The sequence below is a fragment of the Truncatella angustata genome (genome assembly GCF_020726525.1).
Source record: "Truncatella angustata strain MPI-SDFR-AT-0073 chromosome Unknown BKA67scaffold_9, whole genome shotgun sequence".
In the NCBI taxonomy this organism is placed as follows: domain Eukaryota; kingdom Fungi; phylum Ascomycota; class Sordariomycetes; order Amphisphaeriales; family Sporocadaceae; genus Truncatella; species Truncatella angustata.
Genome location: NW_025763389.1, coordinates 2,075,943 through 2,091,908, shown reverse-complemented (window position 1 = coordinate 2,091,908; position 15,966 = coordinate 2,075,943). Strand labels below are relative to the sequence as shown.

Genomic DNA, 15,966 nt, shown 5'->3' with positions numbered 1-15,966 from the left:
GGGCACAGTGTCAGAAATCCGTCTTAGAATCATATTATTTTGTTTCCATATTGCACCATCTAAATAAATTCCCCGCATGGAACGAAAACTAATCTCAAGGAGCTTTTTGACATTAGACGAGGTATAGGGTTCCTGACTAGTTACTGACTGCGGAATATGATCTCAGTCCGACATGCTCCAGATATGACAACGCCATATTATCTATTGCCTCGCTCAACTTTATAAGTTTCTAGGCCCTGCGTTTTGACAGGTAGCCACGAAGGCTAATCAATGGTGTGTAACCCACGACATGTGGGTTTCAGTGCATGATGAGGGTTTTATTACAAAAGAATTGCATATGCAACCACTCAAACCGCCACGAGGACGACTAATTGTCGTGTATGTTTTGCCAGACAACACAACGCGTCATCTCAGGACCCTGTGTTGCCATGGCCACCCAGCCGGATGGCAACCCACGCGGCAAAATTACGTTTCGCGGTAATCGCATATCCGTATGCCCATGCGCCTTGTCTCGAAATTGTGAGGACATGCTCAGACCCTGCTCGAGCAGGAAGTTCCTGCAAGGTGTGCGACCACGTGTTTGGGTCAGGGCGAAACATGTTGTTTACACTCGCGAGCAGTCTGCTTTAAGGTTGGAACAAATCTTGATTGTCTTCCCCCACGCACAAACGTTCGCGCATAAAAGATGCAATAAAAATAAAAACCTCCCTCCCGGGCCATGCCGTGTCTCAAGCTCGCGAGGACGAAAGGAGAAGAAGATGAAGGGACGATCGGCCGCGTCTTGGGCCCCATTCCCTCAATCTGCAGTGGGAAAAGCTTATTCTGCCAGCGCGGGACTACTAACACTGCAGGATTGCCTATCGCGGATCTTTTTGGTGCCGATTCGAACAGAATATCATCTCGAGAAGGTTTGTTTGTTGACTGGGAAAGCCTTTCCCCCCACCTAACCTTCTTTTTGTGGTGAAGAAATGACTGATGCATAAAAGGTTGTGAGACCAGCTATGCAACGGCTCGGGGAATCGGGATGCGGCGGCTCTTCGTGCTCGTTGCTCGCACGTCTATCTCCCAGACCTACAGTCTCGCTGCCACATACTTGCCGCGACTCTCGACAGCAGCGCATGACGCGGCTGTCGCACTTCCAATACCAGTCTGAATCTTCTGCCAACCGGGCCTTCCTGAGGGAACGTGGAAGTCCCGTGAGGCAATCCGGCGCGAAATCGATCCTTACAGTTGATCTGCCCCTTTCTGCTTAGGTTGGTACTGCAGACCACCCCGTATCGATCCTCAACAGTATCTTCAAATGCTGGGTTGATCATTAGCAGAGATCCGTAGTCACTGCTGTCGCGGGCCAGCATGAGCGCTGTGCGGCCGTTGCTGAAGTGCGTTTTGTGTAAGCGGAGCGGAGTGCCACCGTTGTCTGCCTTGTTTGAACTTCGAGCGAGGAATGGCTCTCATCAGCTTGAAGCCAGATATGATCTGCGGGAGGTGATCGAGGAGCATACGCTGCCCATCATGGCGGTTTGGCCAGAGGCGAGAGCCCCTTGAAATATCATCTTTTGGTCTGATCAGCAGGCTGCGCGGCTTTGCCTTTCTGTGTGCTACCAGCACAATGAATCGACTGGATCCTTGATCGTGGTTTGTTCGCACGAATGGGCCTGTATTGTTGTTGATGCTCAAGCCAGTATTATCGATGCTTCTCATGGATATGGCCAAGTAGGAACGCATTGTCTGTGCAGGCGCAATGTAATATTGCGTAAAAGCCTTGACGACCCGCGAGAGTGTTAGGACTAGCAGCGTTGTTGGAAACTGGTGTTGAACTACGCTTGAATTGAGGATCATTGATGCCATTAATGATTAGTGATTCTTTGATCATCGCGGCAGCGGCATTTACCACTCCCCTACGGGGGACTTTAGGGATAATTGTATTGTTCTCAGCCGGAACACACGTGGATTTATTTGTGTTGGAACAAGGAATATCTCCATCGGCTATGGTCGGTAGTGTTATTTGTAGGCCTTTGTCGTTGGCAGCGGACGGGGTGCTTATAGCCAATGCTGGGATGGGGGCACGAACAGTATGTCCCGATTTCTCAAACTGCTTTGCGGAAGGTGAAAGAAATCCGCCATCAAGCTTGGCAGAGTCCGTATATGAGAATTCGTGTGCTGAAGGGTTCTCTAATCTCTTTGGTATGCAGGTGGAAACTTTCTAATCGTCCGAGACTTTCATGATTTCCTCCTATTCATCACATACCGGTTCAGCAATCTCTCCAATCAGAATGCCTTAGGAGTATCTTCATGCATATTCGGTGCCTTGACAGCCCGAATGATCAAGCAAGGTGAACTCCAGCTCCCGAGATAGTCCGAAGAGGAAATAGGTAGCCCTAAATATTGAACCTGCAGCCTTGGGAATGCACGGCTACCCTCGCCACAAAGATGAGGCGTGTTGACCATGAGTATTCCAAGAAGATGACATGCTTCATCTTCGACCCTTTTGGTCGATCTCCCCAAATCCGAGGACGTATTTTGTGCCACGCTGGATCGTGTGAGATCGGCATCTCTAAAGAATTGGAATGAAGCATTTGTCACGTTGGAATTGCTCGTCACAGACCTCGATATGCCGATCCAAACATCGAGCTCACTGGATATGATTTATAATTTCATCAAGGGAGGGAAAGCAGCTGCTGGACATTATACGTTGAAGGTGATGGAAAGAAGTCGTTATTTGAACACCTTTGGTTCTCAATCTAACAAAGTGTTGGGCTTTTCGTTGATTTTGCCCAATACAGGAAGGGCTGCAGAGAATTCAACAGTACCTCTGCCACAATTCAGTAGCCAGTGCCTAACAATCCAACCTGCTAAGCTCTAAAATGTTCTTTTTCCTCGTAACATAAAATCCTGTACGCCTTGCGCTAAAGTGACATCTTGCCCAAGCATCCCATGTGTATATTCTCTGCCAGCCAATCAAACGCCGGATCGGCTCATTTCACGGCCTCAGATCTTCTTCTCCTTCCACATCCAGTCGCTTTACCCATCAGCTTCTTCAAGGCATTCTTCCTAATCAAGGGCGTCTGACGTTTATCATGTACGTATTTGAAAAACGCGGCGTTTCTGTACCGCGGGGGCCCGATGTCCCATCACGATCGGGCTGAGTGCCGGCATCTAGAAGATCACGGCAAGACAGCGTCTCCCGGCTCGGCAGGCAAAGATTCAGGGCGTGAAGAGGTAAGAACGATACGCGGCAGTTTGATTGCGGTCTGCACCAAGACTCATCGCGCCTTGTCCTTGTTTCTAGCAACCTCCCTATAATGCTTCTTGAAGAAGTCGCTCTGCTTAGCATTCTTCTTGAGCGATTTGTTCATGCTCTTTCTCTGCTCGATGTACGACATATCCTGACCACCGCTGAGTTCCCCAAGAGTGCCAGCCATGCGCCTGACGCCCCTTTTGCTGCCCTTGTTTGCATAAAAGAGATCGTCGGTAGCGTCTTCATCGTCCATCCCCCGCTTGGCCTCGGTATCGACGATGACCTTTTGTAATAGTTCCCGTCTCTCTGTCGGTGATTTGAATATAAGATTATCCATGTTTTCCATGCCCGCAAGTTGCGTGATGACCTTGAAGGAATAGCCTTGGTCGACCAGGAAAGCTTGGCGCTTGGTCGAGTAGTACATTTCAGTCGTATCTTTAGACACGAGCGAGTAGAAGAAGGCATTGAAGCCCTCGTCGTTTCTGCGTTTAGCTCTTAGGATACGACCCAGACGCTGTGCTTCTTGACGCCGGGAACCGTAATGAGATGATATCTGGATTAAGCACGTCGCTTCGGGCAGATCTAGGGATGTGTCTCCAATCTTGGAGAGGAAGACCGTCTTCACCAGGGGGTTGTACATGAAGTTCTCCAGAATTCGTAAACGTTCATTGTTACCAGTGGCTCCACAGATGTAGGCCTTGCCGAGTGCCAAAGCGATTTCTTTCAAGGCATAAACATTGTCTGAAAAGACGATAATCTTATCTCCTCGTTTCTCGTGGTAGTCGATCAGGAATTGACAAGCCTGGATCTTGCGGGGATTCATAATGTACAAATTCGACTTTAAACCGCGGTCGGTGGTCCTGAGGTATTCATCGTAGAATTCCGTTGTCATTGGACACCACACCTCTGCACATTGCACTTTGGCAATATGCCCTTGTTCCGACAGTTCCATCCAGTTTGCTTCGTAGAGCTTGGGCCCAATAAGGAAGTTAAGGTCTCCAATCTTGTCGTCTTCCCTTAGTAAAGTAGCAGTAAGGCCCAGTTTGGAGTGACTCTTGATATGTGATGAAACTTTGCGGAAAATGTTGGCCGGAACAACGTGAACCTCGTCAAGGAGCATTAGACCCCATTCTCGACTAGTAAGAAAATCCATCATCTTCTGCGAATCATGTGCTCGTTTGCCGGATTGAGTCACCATGGGGTAGGTCGTTACGATAATGCCCGTGTTTCCTTCAAATTTGGTCTTCTTTTCTGCGGTAAAAACTGTAATGTCCTTTGGATGAATGTTTGACCACTTCAAGAATTCCTGTCGCCATTGATGAGCAGACATGGTGCTTGTACAAAGGACAATACAGCCTTTCTTGATTGTGCATGCAGCAGTAATGCCGACCAGCGTTTTCCCTGCGCCACAGGGCAGCACAATGATGCCGCTTTTCGCTCGGCCGTTGCCAAACATCTTGCTGAGGCTTTTCTCTTGGTAAGATCTAATCTGCGTATTGGGTTTCAGATCGATGTCGAGATTCGCGTTCCGATCGTCGTTACGGAAGTCGTACTCTTCCAGAATAGGGTACTGGATGGTAAGACATCGCTTCTGTACGGTTTCGACGGCACTGTCAGGGATTTCGAATGCGTGTGCTGCCTCCTGATTATCGTCGTCGTCGTCATCTTCCCTCAGGGTCTGCATGGCTTGGTCAGGGAGAATGTCTTCCTGCGACTTCTCACTAGGCTTGACCTGCTTGACACCAGCAGCGTTCATGGTACCAGGAATGACGACACTAGGCATGTTCGAAGTGGTTGTGGTGATATCGGTGCCCTGGACACGGCATGGTCCGATGACAGGGTCTTTCAACAGCTTCTGCAGGACTTCTGGATCACTACTCTCGACGTAGTATTTGGTGTTCTTGATGACGAGCTTCACTTTGCCGTAGGCAGATGTTGAGTTGGCGATGAAGGCGCGAATAGAGCCAGGAAGCTCCGTCTTGGAGAAACGGTCCAGTGTCGCAATGATGTCGCTAGCCTGCAGACCAACGGAAATGGCGGCGTACAGACTGTGGGTAGTCAAAGAGTATTCGTGTAGAAAGGTTGGGCGCGATAGAGGCTCAGCGACCGTGATGAGGAAGTCCTTTGCGGTTTCAGCGAGAGGGCTGAAGTTCTCGAGGATGATGCGGCCTCGTTGGGGGTCAATCCAGATAGGGCGGTCCTTGTGGTCAGGCTTCAGGCTCAGGTAGGAGAAATCGCGCCTTCCATTGCCGAAATGTCTGCTGGCGTGGTCGATGGGCCCTCGTATGGTTTGATCCTGGTAATGGGCCAAAGAGAAGCGGTCTACAGCATTCTGTATGTCTTCCTGCGGCGGAAGCTCGTTGGGGCCGGGGGAGTCGGAATCGTCTTCGTCGCTATCAAGGTCTCGAGGAGTGGTCGGCCCGGGGGTCGAAACGGCCGAGGTCCTGCCCGTCTTGGACACACCCTGCACGCCTGTCGAGGCCTTCCTCTTTGGCGGCATTTTGATGATGTCGCGGAAAGGAGAGGTGGACTGATGATCAGGAATGGGTGGTGGCATATATGATGGAATAGGTTGAGAGCAGCGGGTTTGAGTCAGCGGGCGTCTGTCCAATCGGAGACTTCTTTTTGAGCAGTCTAGTACAGATTTGTAAGTAGTGGTGTGACGAGACTGTGACGGGATATGACGGACTGTGACGGGATATGACGCAGCAGCAAAATGATTTGCGGTTGCAAAGAGTGATTATGACAGGAGGTATTCAAGTATTGGAGGGAGAGAGGGAGAAAGGGAGAGAGTGAGAAGACCCTCCAGCGAGCTGCGGCCTCAGGTGTTGCTGGCGCGATTGCACCTTTTGTGTATCTGTCCCATGTGATTACCCCCAAAAGGAGAACATTTAAACTGTGGTGTAACTACTGCAAACCGACTGTAATTTATTCTTGTACCTCTATCTACCTTATTCGCTTCTGTTGGTTATTGCGCCATTTATTCGCCGTGGGCTGTAGAGAAAGCATAGTCGACAGCTTCTCCTCCCCAATAAAGAACCGTCCACGTGATGCCTGACAAGCACGATGCTTGGCTCAGCTTCAACCCAACAGCAATGATACCGTCGCTCATAGGGGACCGAGGTATTGTTGTCTGAAGCACAAAAGAAAGGTAAAGACAGACAGAGGAGGGGCGGCTACCATTTCCAATCTGGTGTAGCCTTTTTCAATTGTGTTAGTACATTTCTTGATCAAACTTCCAGTCTCGAATCACACCTAGGGCAACCACTTTAGGTAGCCTTCAGTGGAACGGAGGATGGCTCTGTTGCTCATCGTTACATCACACTTCGTATCAATACACTACTATTTATGATCACCATACGTGACGTGTCTATCAGATTCACTATACATCATTCATAACAGGATAGATAACAAAAAGAAGAAAGAAGAAAGAAGAGTTATGACAAATGGAAGATGTCCTTATCTCTGCGTATTGCAAATATCTACGTATACGACCCGCAACTTGCGTTCTGGGTTTCTGGAAGAGGAGTTTGAGAACAAGAGTCTTTACGTTCCAAGACAATTGTGTTCATATTTAATACGCTTTGACAACCCTCGAGGCTTGTGACGTAAGCAACGGAGCTATGTCGCGTTGTCTGAGCATTTCGAAAGTCTCTGCCGATGGCTCCAACTCATTGGGGAATTATGATTGACTCCATCTTTCAAAATGTAGGCAGGCCGTGATATATGCAGCTGTTTCTTCCAATATCTAGCAATTCTCATGAGTTTTATCATTGGGGAAAGTACTTCATACTGGCAAGAATTGATGTATTCAGTGTTTGCTAAATTGTTATGACTTGCTAGTTACTGATAAAAAAAAGGAACTTAGTTTATGACACCTAGTACCGTGGCATTTGTCTATGTCGTGAGTTATGCCGCGAAAGTAGATTATTCTTAGTAGGAGCATGAGCAGGCTGCAGCAGGCGTTTGAACTAGGATTGTAGGAAGTACAGATACGCTCATTTCAGCGGCACATGCTGAGTTACTAGACTGATCGCATTGGCACAATCGTGCATGCAAGTAAGTATACATCAGACGAGCGATCAGGTCTGGTGTAATACCCGGTCTGGTTACCTCTATTTTTGGGTTGGTGTTTCCCAACGTCGAAGCCTTATGCCGCTTAGCGGACCGTTCTAGCTTACCCTAGGTTAGTCTGGCACAGGAGCACCCCTTTTCAGCCGCCAAAATCCTCTTTCAGCCCCTACTAAACCAATACTTGGGACCTCTTGAGGAGTCCTTCTACGTGTAACCCAAGTGGTATTGTTGAGCTCAGCCAGACCTGGGGCCGCGGGCTGTCTGGTTGTGTGAACGTCCTCAAGGAACGCCCAGTAAATGACCGCTTCGCGATACCTTTTAAACATGGAGTTGATCGCCTCGGAAAGCTCAGCTGAAACTTGGCTTGTCGATGCAGCATGTATTAACCTAACCCACCGCTGAGTCAAAACAACCTTTAACCTTCTTACATTCAGGTCGCCGCTTAAATTCAGTTGCCTGCTGCGACTCAACTTCATCGTTCGTTTATAGCCAAACTCCATGTTCAGGGACAGGGAACCCACGGTTATTGACCTCGTCTATATCTCGACCCCACCTATGAGACAGGATTGTATGGGGCGGCGGGTCTCTAGTAAACTCATCAACCCTCTACTTATGAGCGTTGATAAGTCTCATATGTGATCCAATTGTCGCTTAGAGACGAATTGTGTCTTTCGGATACCAAAGCTATATATCAATATACTTATGACCCTACAACACAGCTGAGCTAACGAGTTGTGGGGGAGATGCGAGGCGATGCTCACTTATTGGTCGGATGGTCCATATTTAGGGGGGTTTCACCGTGATCTAATAGGTATGCGTGCACTTAACTTAATGCGGCTGGTAGCAACCCATCGCGTCAATTGAAGCCATGCCGCGATCAGTCCGAGCTGCTGTCGTGATCCTGTGCACTGAATGTTAAAATACAGGCACTTCGCCCTGTTGTTTTTTTGTGTAGTGAAATGGGGTTTGGATGCGGTTTAGACTAGTCATCTATAAACCTGTCTACCTGTCATATACAATGAAACAGCCCAGAGATAGTGGTTGTCGGAAGTATGCTAGGGCGCGGACGCTGTGGAAGTGAGGCTTATAGTGGGTTTGGGGGGTCAGCAGGGGCATGGTGCTGAGGACCTCAGCCTGAGTTTCGGAATCGCATTAAAACAAGTGAGCTGCAGCCAGCCAAGCCAGCATCTACAACATCCCCATCATTCCGCTCAACGGATGGAAGAAACCAGCCCGCCGGCGAGGTAAATGCCAAGACAAACTTCGTGGCATGGCCGAACCTTGGGCAATGCAGCTTTGGATCTTCGACAAGTAGTAGAGAAAGAAGAAAGGAAAGGAAAACACCTCTTTGTTTGCACTTGCGACCATGCACAAGCACAAGACTACTTACCAGCTCATAGCTTATCCGGAAAGAGCAGTTTCGTTGTAAGCGAGGGGGTCCGGCTTATGGCTTCATGGTCGAAGGACCGAAAAAATCCTCGAGGTTGACATGAGAAGTTGATGTACTTATTTACAGCTGCGCAATGGAGGCGGCAAGGTTCTCGGAGCCACGACGTTTGTGGGGCTGTAGATGCAAGATTCAAGATGCAAGATGCAAGATGGAGCTCTGTGTAGATACTGTAGACACAATCGTCGGCACCGTCGACACCGCAAATACCTGAGGGGTTTTTCAAGTCGCGACTTTCTCCGGTTGATCAGTGAGGACCTACTGTAATGTTAGAGTGAGCCTACATATGTAGTATTTAGAAGGCCGAGATACGGGCACAAGTGTTTACACTGCCTTGAGCTTCGCAACCAGCAGCCTGAGGTGGCTCTCCTGAAGATCAAAGGAAAGGCAGCAAATCCCGTACATACCTGCTTGCACCTGGGCACAGTCTCCAGGGTGGCTCGTGATGTGTGTGACCGTTCCTGCGGCTTGTGAGGTTGAGGGCGCGCATCCCCACCTCCACTCTAAAAGTGCATCGGCTCAATTTCAATTAACGCTGGCGACAATTCATATGGGTGCCACAATTGGGGAAGATGCATGGGCATGCAGTGGACTTGGATGGAAATGGGGATATGGATATGGATATGGAATTGGGTTTGGCAGATTGGCGCTGGGAGATGGGCTCGTTGCGTGACTTCATTTCTGCCATCTCTGACTCGTCGACGATTTTCTCATTCTCATTCCCGTTCTCGGTCTCAATCCCATTCCCATTCCCATACTCTCATTACGCTGCAGCTCTCGTCTTCCGTACCGTACCGGACTCTCATACTTGAGTCCTTTTTATTACATTTCGTTTTATACAATACTCACCCATCGTTCGCTTCCACAAGTTTCCAGCCAACGCCTGCAACCCAATCTCCGGTCACTACTGTCCGATCCGAAGGCCCAGAACCGAGCTAACCTACGGAATCACCTAACTTTGGAATTGCAACGGGACCCTCGATAACCTTGAATCACTTGCGGGAGCGACCCCAGATTCCTGACCGGAACCACCGACTCATTCCCTCGTACAACAACACCACACCACACAACGCAACGCAACGCAATACAATACCAATACGTACGCACCGACTCGATCCGAACGAACGACCAAGTTCACTCCATCAAACGCCCAAAATGCCGCTCTGTGGAGGGTCAAAGACCGTGCAGCGCAAGCTGGTCCTTCTGTATGTTGTTGTCTGTCCCATTCCACTCCATTCACGGCCCGCCCCCATTTTAACCCCCTTGACGTCTTGCGACCTCGATATGCGCAAAGCATCTACGGTGCCGAAAATATACTGACAGGCTCTACTGCCCTCCTCAGTGGCGATGGTGCGTGCGGAAAGACTTCGTTGCTGAATGTCTTTACGAGAGGCTACTTTCCGACCGTCTATGAGCCCACAGTCTTCGAGAACTACGTACACGGTATGCCGACCCAGTCTTTTCACCATAGCGCACCACCGGCAATTCCTTCTGCTGCCTAGACTGGACCAGGTGCCCCTGGCTGCTTCGTAATCGGAATACTGATTGAAGTGTAGATATCTTCGTCGATAATATTCACATCGAGCTTTCTCTCTGGGATACGGCTGGACAAGAAGAATTCGACCGGTTACGAAGTCTCTCATATGACAACACAGATGTCGTCGTCCTTTGCTTCAGTGTCGACAGCAAGGATTCGCTAGAAAACGTGGAGAGCAAATGGGTCGGCGAGATACAAGAGAACTGCCCTGGAGTGAAGCTGGTCCTGGTGGCGCTCAAGTGCGATCTGCGAGAGAACGAGGCGGAGGAAGATGATGCTGCCGCCCCCGCCGCACCCCCTACCACCACCAATGCCGACAGCGCGCAACGCGAGAAGAAGCCTACCATTGGCTACGACCAAGGGCTGGAAGTCGCACGGCGCATCAAGGCCCTGCGGTACCTAGAATGCTCCGCCATGAGAAACCGTGGTGTAAACGAGGCATTCACGGAAGCCGCAAGGGTAGCCCTCAGCGTCAAGTCTGCTGGGGACAACGACTCGAAATGCTCCGTCATGTGAGTACAAACCGAGAACTCTCGAACCCTCGAACCGGACTTTTGTCAGAACTTCAGGAGAGAAACGCCCTACCTGGTGGAGGTAAAATGAAAAAAGGAAAAAAGAATCTATATTTTCATGGCTAAGGGTCTTTCCCGCTCTTCTAGAGCAGCGAAGCATTGGGCCAGCGCAGGAGTTCTTGTTGGAAGGAAATACCTTGTTTGATTCGTGATTTTGAGGGACTGGGGGCGTCTCGTGGTCAATTGTCGCTTCAAACGTTCACCCGATCGACTCAAAGTCGGCATTTTTGCGTCTTCTGTGGCATTTGCATTTCTTTCAGCTTCCGGAAGACTTTCATTGTACATACTGTAATTCGATGTTCTGCACATACGACGTGGTCGGTGCCTGCTATTTGTTTTAATAGAACTTGCGACTCTGACTTCGGCTATACGTGCATTATTCACCCATACTGATATGGTGAATACATGAGGCTATAATAACGAAAGGCATGCCGAAAATGGTCCGCTCCTCAATCGCTGGAGTTCTGGATCTACTGAAGTGCCACCTTGCTGGCATCACCACAAACTTGGAAATTTACAATCTCTTTCGTACCGTCTAGTGAGGAGATAAAGTAGCCAAGCTCTAAATTCTTTTCACACATCACAACGGTTTGCCATGTCTATCTCACCTGACGCTACACATACAGCATACGGACCTCACGGCGTCTGATCCATAACCTACGGCTTAATAACGTCCCTCAATGATGAGTATAGATGCGGCTTTCTGCCCGTGGTGGACTATCCGGAACGGAAATGGGCCATGGTTGGTGTTGCCTTTGATGATCAGTCCAACCGCCACATCGTTGTACTGCAAGCCCGTACCCCCTTCGACATGCACGACCAACATATGGTCCACTGGGCCTACTTCGGGCTCCAAGGGCTGATTGAGAGCATGCGGACGGATCCTGCCGTCCGCTTTCCGAAGTAGCAGAGTCAGACGAGACGAGCAACAAGAAGAAGAGGCTCACTGCCAGCTGCGCGTTTAGACGCAGTGCCGCCGCAGTCTTCGACTCGGTCCGTAGAATGCAGGCTATCTCTTGTCTCTGCGACGGGATGGGCAGGTTTGCAAGAAAAGTAGGGGGAAATGGTGAATCAGAACTACGCTCTACTCGAACCAGGCCGCAGGCGGTCGTTTTTCTAATCCCTGGGCTTGGAAGAGAAAAACGGACAGTAAAGTTCCATAAGACCCGCTAAGGTATTGTGTTTAATCTGTGTTATCTTTCAATCGTCAATAGGGAGCACAACCCTGACCCCGTCTTTTATTTCTTTCCCAAGGAAACCCGTGACCTGCTTGTAATCCTTACACACGTGCAAACCGCCCCAGCTCCCGTCCAGAGGGCCATTGTCGTCCGAGTCCGTCGGCTTGTGCGGCTCGGTCGCCAGGTCCGCGGAGCACATTATGCCTTGCCTCAGATAGTCCACGCAGTGCATGTAGTGCGAGTTGTGGTCCTTCGGCAGGATGTCGGGGGTGCCCTGCTTCAAGCCGGCGTAGATTCGCGACATCATGAACAGGCAGTGCAGCTGGTGCGTCATGGTGGTCGTCGAGAAGGTCTCCAGGTCGGTGCCCCAACCCGTGCCGGCTGTGATGGACGAATTGCGGTCAGCCAGGAGCGCAGTATAGGGCGTGATCTGCGGCAAGTTGAGGGGACTCACGAGGGAATAGGGTCTTCCACTGTTCTATCACCGCGTCGCCGAAGAATTCGGAGGCGTTCGTGGGGACGAACCGGGCGTCCGCGTCGAACTTTTGCACCGTCGTGTCGACTGTATGACTACATCAGTAAAGCCCCTTAGGTCACTATTATGAGATGGAGCGACTCACGCGCCGGCGAGTTCCCGTTGACGACGCTTCCTACTTGTGGCGCCTCTGAAGGCAATCGTCGGGTGTCTTGCTGTCGGAACAGGATGAGTGCCAACAGGGCCATGATTATAACTTGTAAGACGGTGCTGATGAGCCACCGATGCGTTCTGAGTGTGTCCCTATTCCGCCTCATCTCCTGAGGCGATGTGCGCCATTGCTGCTTCTCCTCGTCACCCATGAGCGACTCCTCCACTTCCGTGGTGGAAAGTAGTTCTTCCTGGTCTTCCACTGACGGGATCGACTCGTATGGCTTGCCTCTAGGTTCCATGGTTGGTTATGCTGAATTTAAAAAAAAAGAATATAAAAAGAATTTGGATCCTAGAATTACAGATTTGGCATACAGAAGACCGAAATGCCAACAATATTCGCCCACGCGAGCTCAGGGAGTATTCTCATCATATGTGGTCGGCCCGCGAACAGCTTTTGTGCCCGCAAGCCTGTGCTTCATCCTATCCCTATGTTTGGCGCCATTGCACTTGAGACGACATTGTTCGAAGTGCCTGCTGCTTAGCGGGGCCATCAGAGTGTCTGGACATACATACGGTTACGTTATGGTCAGGCCTGGCTGGTGTTTGGTTTCATGATGCACTTTCTAAGTATAGCTCAGTATGACCCCAGACTGACACATACAGGGGCAAGGCCACCGAACCGTGCAGGTGTTTCAAGGAATTCGGACTTTCTGCCATCTAGACTAGTCGCAAGCATCTCAACTGAGGTGTGCATGGTGTCGTCACGAGCTCCTTGGCTACTTACGCGCCGGGATGGTAGCTCCGTTTTCAATTTTCTAAATCTTATACTCGAACATAAATCGTACAGCTCAAGTAGTTTATGATATCATATCATACTATATGGGTTGATCGTTGTGCATGCCGCTGATCCAACCTGTTCATGTGGGGAAGCCCTAGCTTGCGTTTCAGCAGTGTTACAGTAGCCAAGACCTTGGCATAGCCCTTTTGGGTGACAGATTTCTAGGCGTCCGATGGGGAACTGAGTTGGCAAATTTAGAGCAGAATTTCTATTTGCAACTCTCATGCTTCTAAAGTGGTCTTCCAATCTCTGATTCTGAACTCTAGATTGACGTCCCACAGCGCGTTCTCAGGCATGATTAGCCCCTGTTAAGCTGTTGAGGAGGAGAAGTAAAATAGACTCGGGCTTCATCCACTGGCGTAAAGTCATCCTGGCTGCCATTTAAAATAAGCTGGTGGACGATGTCCGTAAGGGCAGCAGCGTCCATCTCAATCGAACTACTCGGACCGGACGGGTGATGGTGCGCATCTCGTTCAGAAGCCGCTTGTTTAATTACGTTAAGTACCGTCTGGAGGTCCGGCCGATGTTGCTTCTCAACTGCAAGGCATCTAGCAAGTCATAGGCTCAGATCGGTATCGAGGCTCACGTTAGCGAGAGCGGCAGATCTGGATGAGAAGAGCTCAACAGTATGAGTCTCGATAATGGCCCACGGTATGGCAGATGAAGGTATAAATAGCGACTGTGGCTCAATCGCAGGCTGTAACCTATCTGCTGTCTAGTCCAGCTTTTCGTGAGTGCACAGTTGGTTCAGTGATTGCTTCGGGTTTGGTACATATAGTGAATTTGTTTCGATCCCATTGAATGCATTATTACTGACCACAAATCAGTATTAGAACTTTCTTCAGACTCTAGATTTCATCTAGTCTACTTACAGACCATCGCCCAGGGAAGGTTAATAGTCTGCGTTTTGAAAGTCAATCACTTCAAGACTCAGGACTCTTCCATGGTCTCGCGGAAAGCAGTCTATTTTACGTAGAATCACTGCCCTGATAATCAGCAATATGCTGATAGTTGGCCACGTCCTGTTCTACCATTTTGTTAGAGTATACTGTAGTCATTATCGGTTAGCAAACCGGGCAGTCTCACACCTGGTATACTTTCCAATCTTTGTGGTATGTACGGCGCGCCGTTTGGTGACCATGCGATGGCGATGGCTGCTTCGATTACTGAATATGGTGACTAGCTGACTATACTGCATGAAATATCACAGAACTTACGGCATTGGAAGAAAATTTGAAACATATAGTTTGGTAGTTGGTTGTCCTCTTCACATGCTCTTCGCAACAGTCTCCTCAAACCACTGTCCTTGAGATACTCAATAACCGCTGTAGGCCCACGAAGGCCGGTCCGATTAAGCCCAGCCACAACACCGGATAAAGCATCACTTGAGTGCAGCCAGTACTTTTCATCATAGAGACATTTTAAACCCATCACTGAAAGCAAGAAGCTGCCTGATATGTGCTATACCCCAAAGGCTCTGTGCGCGATGATATTAGCCACGTAAATGTATACCTTTCTTTAGCTTGTATGCTACACTTTAATCTCTCGAAGAGCTTCTTCCTCGATTTTGGGTTCTAATAAACGTTTGACGATACAGTGCCGCACCATGGCCTTATCATGTGTCTGTCTCTGCTTCACAAGCGCCACGGATTTCCTTGCACCATTGCTAACCAACCTCTCGAACTGGAAAGCAAGGTAGGTGACAAGATATTGTGCCAACTCCTGCAGTGCTGCATTTCCCGCCGTGTTATATGCCTTTAAGCGATTGAGACCTACCTATTAAAATAAAAAAGATTATTCGAGCCGCAAAACTGGTCAATGACCTTAACCCTTGTGTTCATATTTGCTTTGAATAGGGAACTCTCCTAATCCGGGAAAGACAACAGATCAACAATATAATAAATCCAATACAATTCATAGAAGGTAATATCTCGGAACCATCTCGGAACACGAATACTATAATTCAATTGCCAAGTTATATTGCAGAAATTACTGGAAATGATTCCATCGTGAATAGGCTACTTTCCAGAAAAGTAATCAACTGGGCAAATACTTTGGTGCCTATACCAACAGTATTACGACAAATAATACCATTAACCACTTCACTGCCATTTGCACTGCCACGGAGAAGTATATTCATCTTCAGTTCACTACTTTCTGTGTCACTGCTATATAGCAGCTGAGGCTTTTCGACATGATACTCCCAATCAAAACCCTTATCTGCAATATACGGCTTTAAAGCCTATCGAACGATCAGCAGGAGTATCGAGCTAATCTTACGTACACTGCTTAGGAGAGAAAACCACACAGTACCAATGCGATCTGCGAAGGTTTTTTTTTTCTCGCCGGTCCAGCTGCCACCATTATGGATTGCAATATGCAATCCTAAACCTTCTGAGTGACATCTCGAGTGGCTCAACCCTGTCGGTTACGGCACAGGCGGGCCGCGCGCCG

The 15,966-nt window shown here is 49.2% G+C and overlaps 5 protein-coding genes across 5 annotated transcripts; 2 read left to right on the top strand and 3 right to left on the bottom strand.

Moving 5' to 3' along the window:
- The first annotated feature begins 498 nt into the window (after positions 1-498).
- Positions 499-1,274, top strand: BKA67DRAFT_650332 (uncharacterized protein). The gene is made up of 2 exons (XM_046106046.1): positions 499-908; positions 987-1,274. Exons 1-2 carry the CDS (start codon positions 528-530, stop codon positions 1,251-1,253), a joined length of 648 nt encoding a protein of 215 aa, XP_045953676.1. The 5' UTR covers positions 499-527; the 3' UTR covers positions 1,254-1,274.
- A 1,989-nt stretch (positions 1,275-3,263) lies between these two features.
- BKA67DRAFT_525444 (DNA repair helicase RAD25) lies at positions 3,264-5,738 on the bottom strand (the record flags this gene model as incomplete). Its single annotated transcript, XM_046098665.1, has 1 exon — positions 3,264-5,738. One exon carries the CDS (start codon positions 5,736-5,738, stop codon positions 3,264-3,266), a length of 2,475 nt encoding a protein of 824 aa, XP_045953675.1.
- A 1,592-nt stretch (positions 5,739-7,330) lies between these two features.
- BKA67DRAFT_581851 (uncharacterized protein) lies at positions 7,331-8,062 on the bottom strand. Its single transcript, XM_046103944.1, has one exon. It carries the CDS (start codon positions 7,810-7,812, stop codon positions 7,426-7,428), a length of 387 nt encoding a protein of 128 aa, XP_045953674.1. The 5' UTR covers positions 7,813-8,062; the 3' UTR covers positions 7,331-7,425.
- A 1,852-nt stretch (positions 8,063-9,914) lies between these two features.
- Positions 9,915-10,812, top strand: BKA67DRAFT_525637 (small GTPase superfamily; the record flags this gene model as incomplete). The annotated part of the gene is made up of 3 exons (XM_046098684.1): positions 9,915-9,964; positions 10,102-10,202; positions 10,316-10,812. 3 exons carry the CDS (start codon positions 9,915-9,917, stop codon positions 10,810-10,812), a joined length of 648 nt encoding a protein of 215 aa, XP_045953673.1.
- A 1,011-nt stretch (positions 10,813-11,823) lies between these two features.
- BKA67DRAFT_427767 (uncharacterized protein) lies at positions 11,824-13,129 on the bottom strand. Its single transcript, XM_046096850.1, has 3 exons — positions 12,667-13,129; positions 12,501-12,608; positions 11,824-12,427 (listed from the first exon to the last, which is right to left on the bottom strand). The coding sequence occupies exons 1-3, from the start codon at positions 12,971-12,973 to the stop codon at positions 12,069-12,071; spliced, it is 774 nt and encodes a 257-aa protein (XP_045953672.1). The 5' UTR covers positions 12,974-13,129; the 3' UTR covers positions 11,824-12,068.
- Between the last annotated feature and the right edge of the window lie 2,837 nt (positions 13,130-15,966).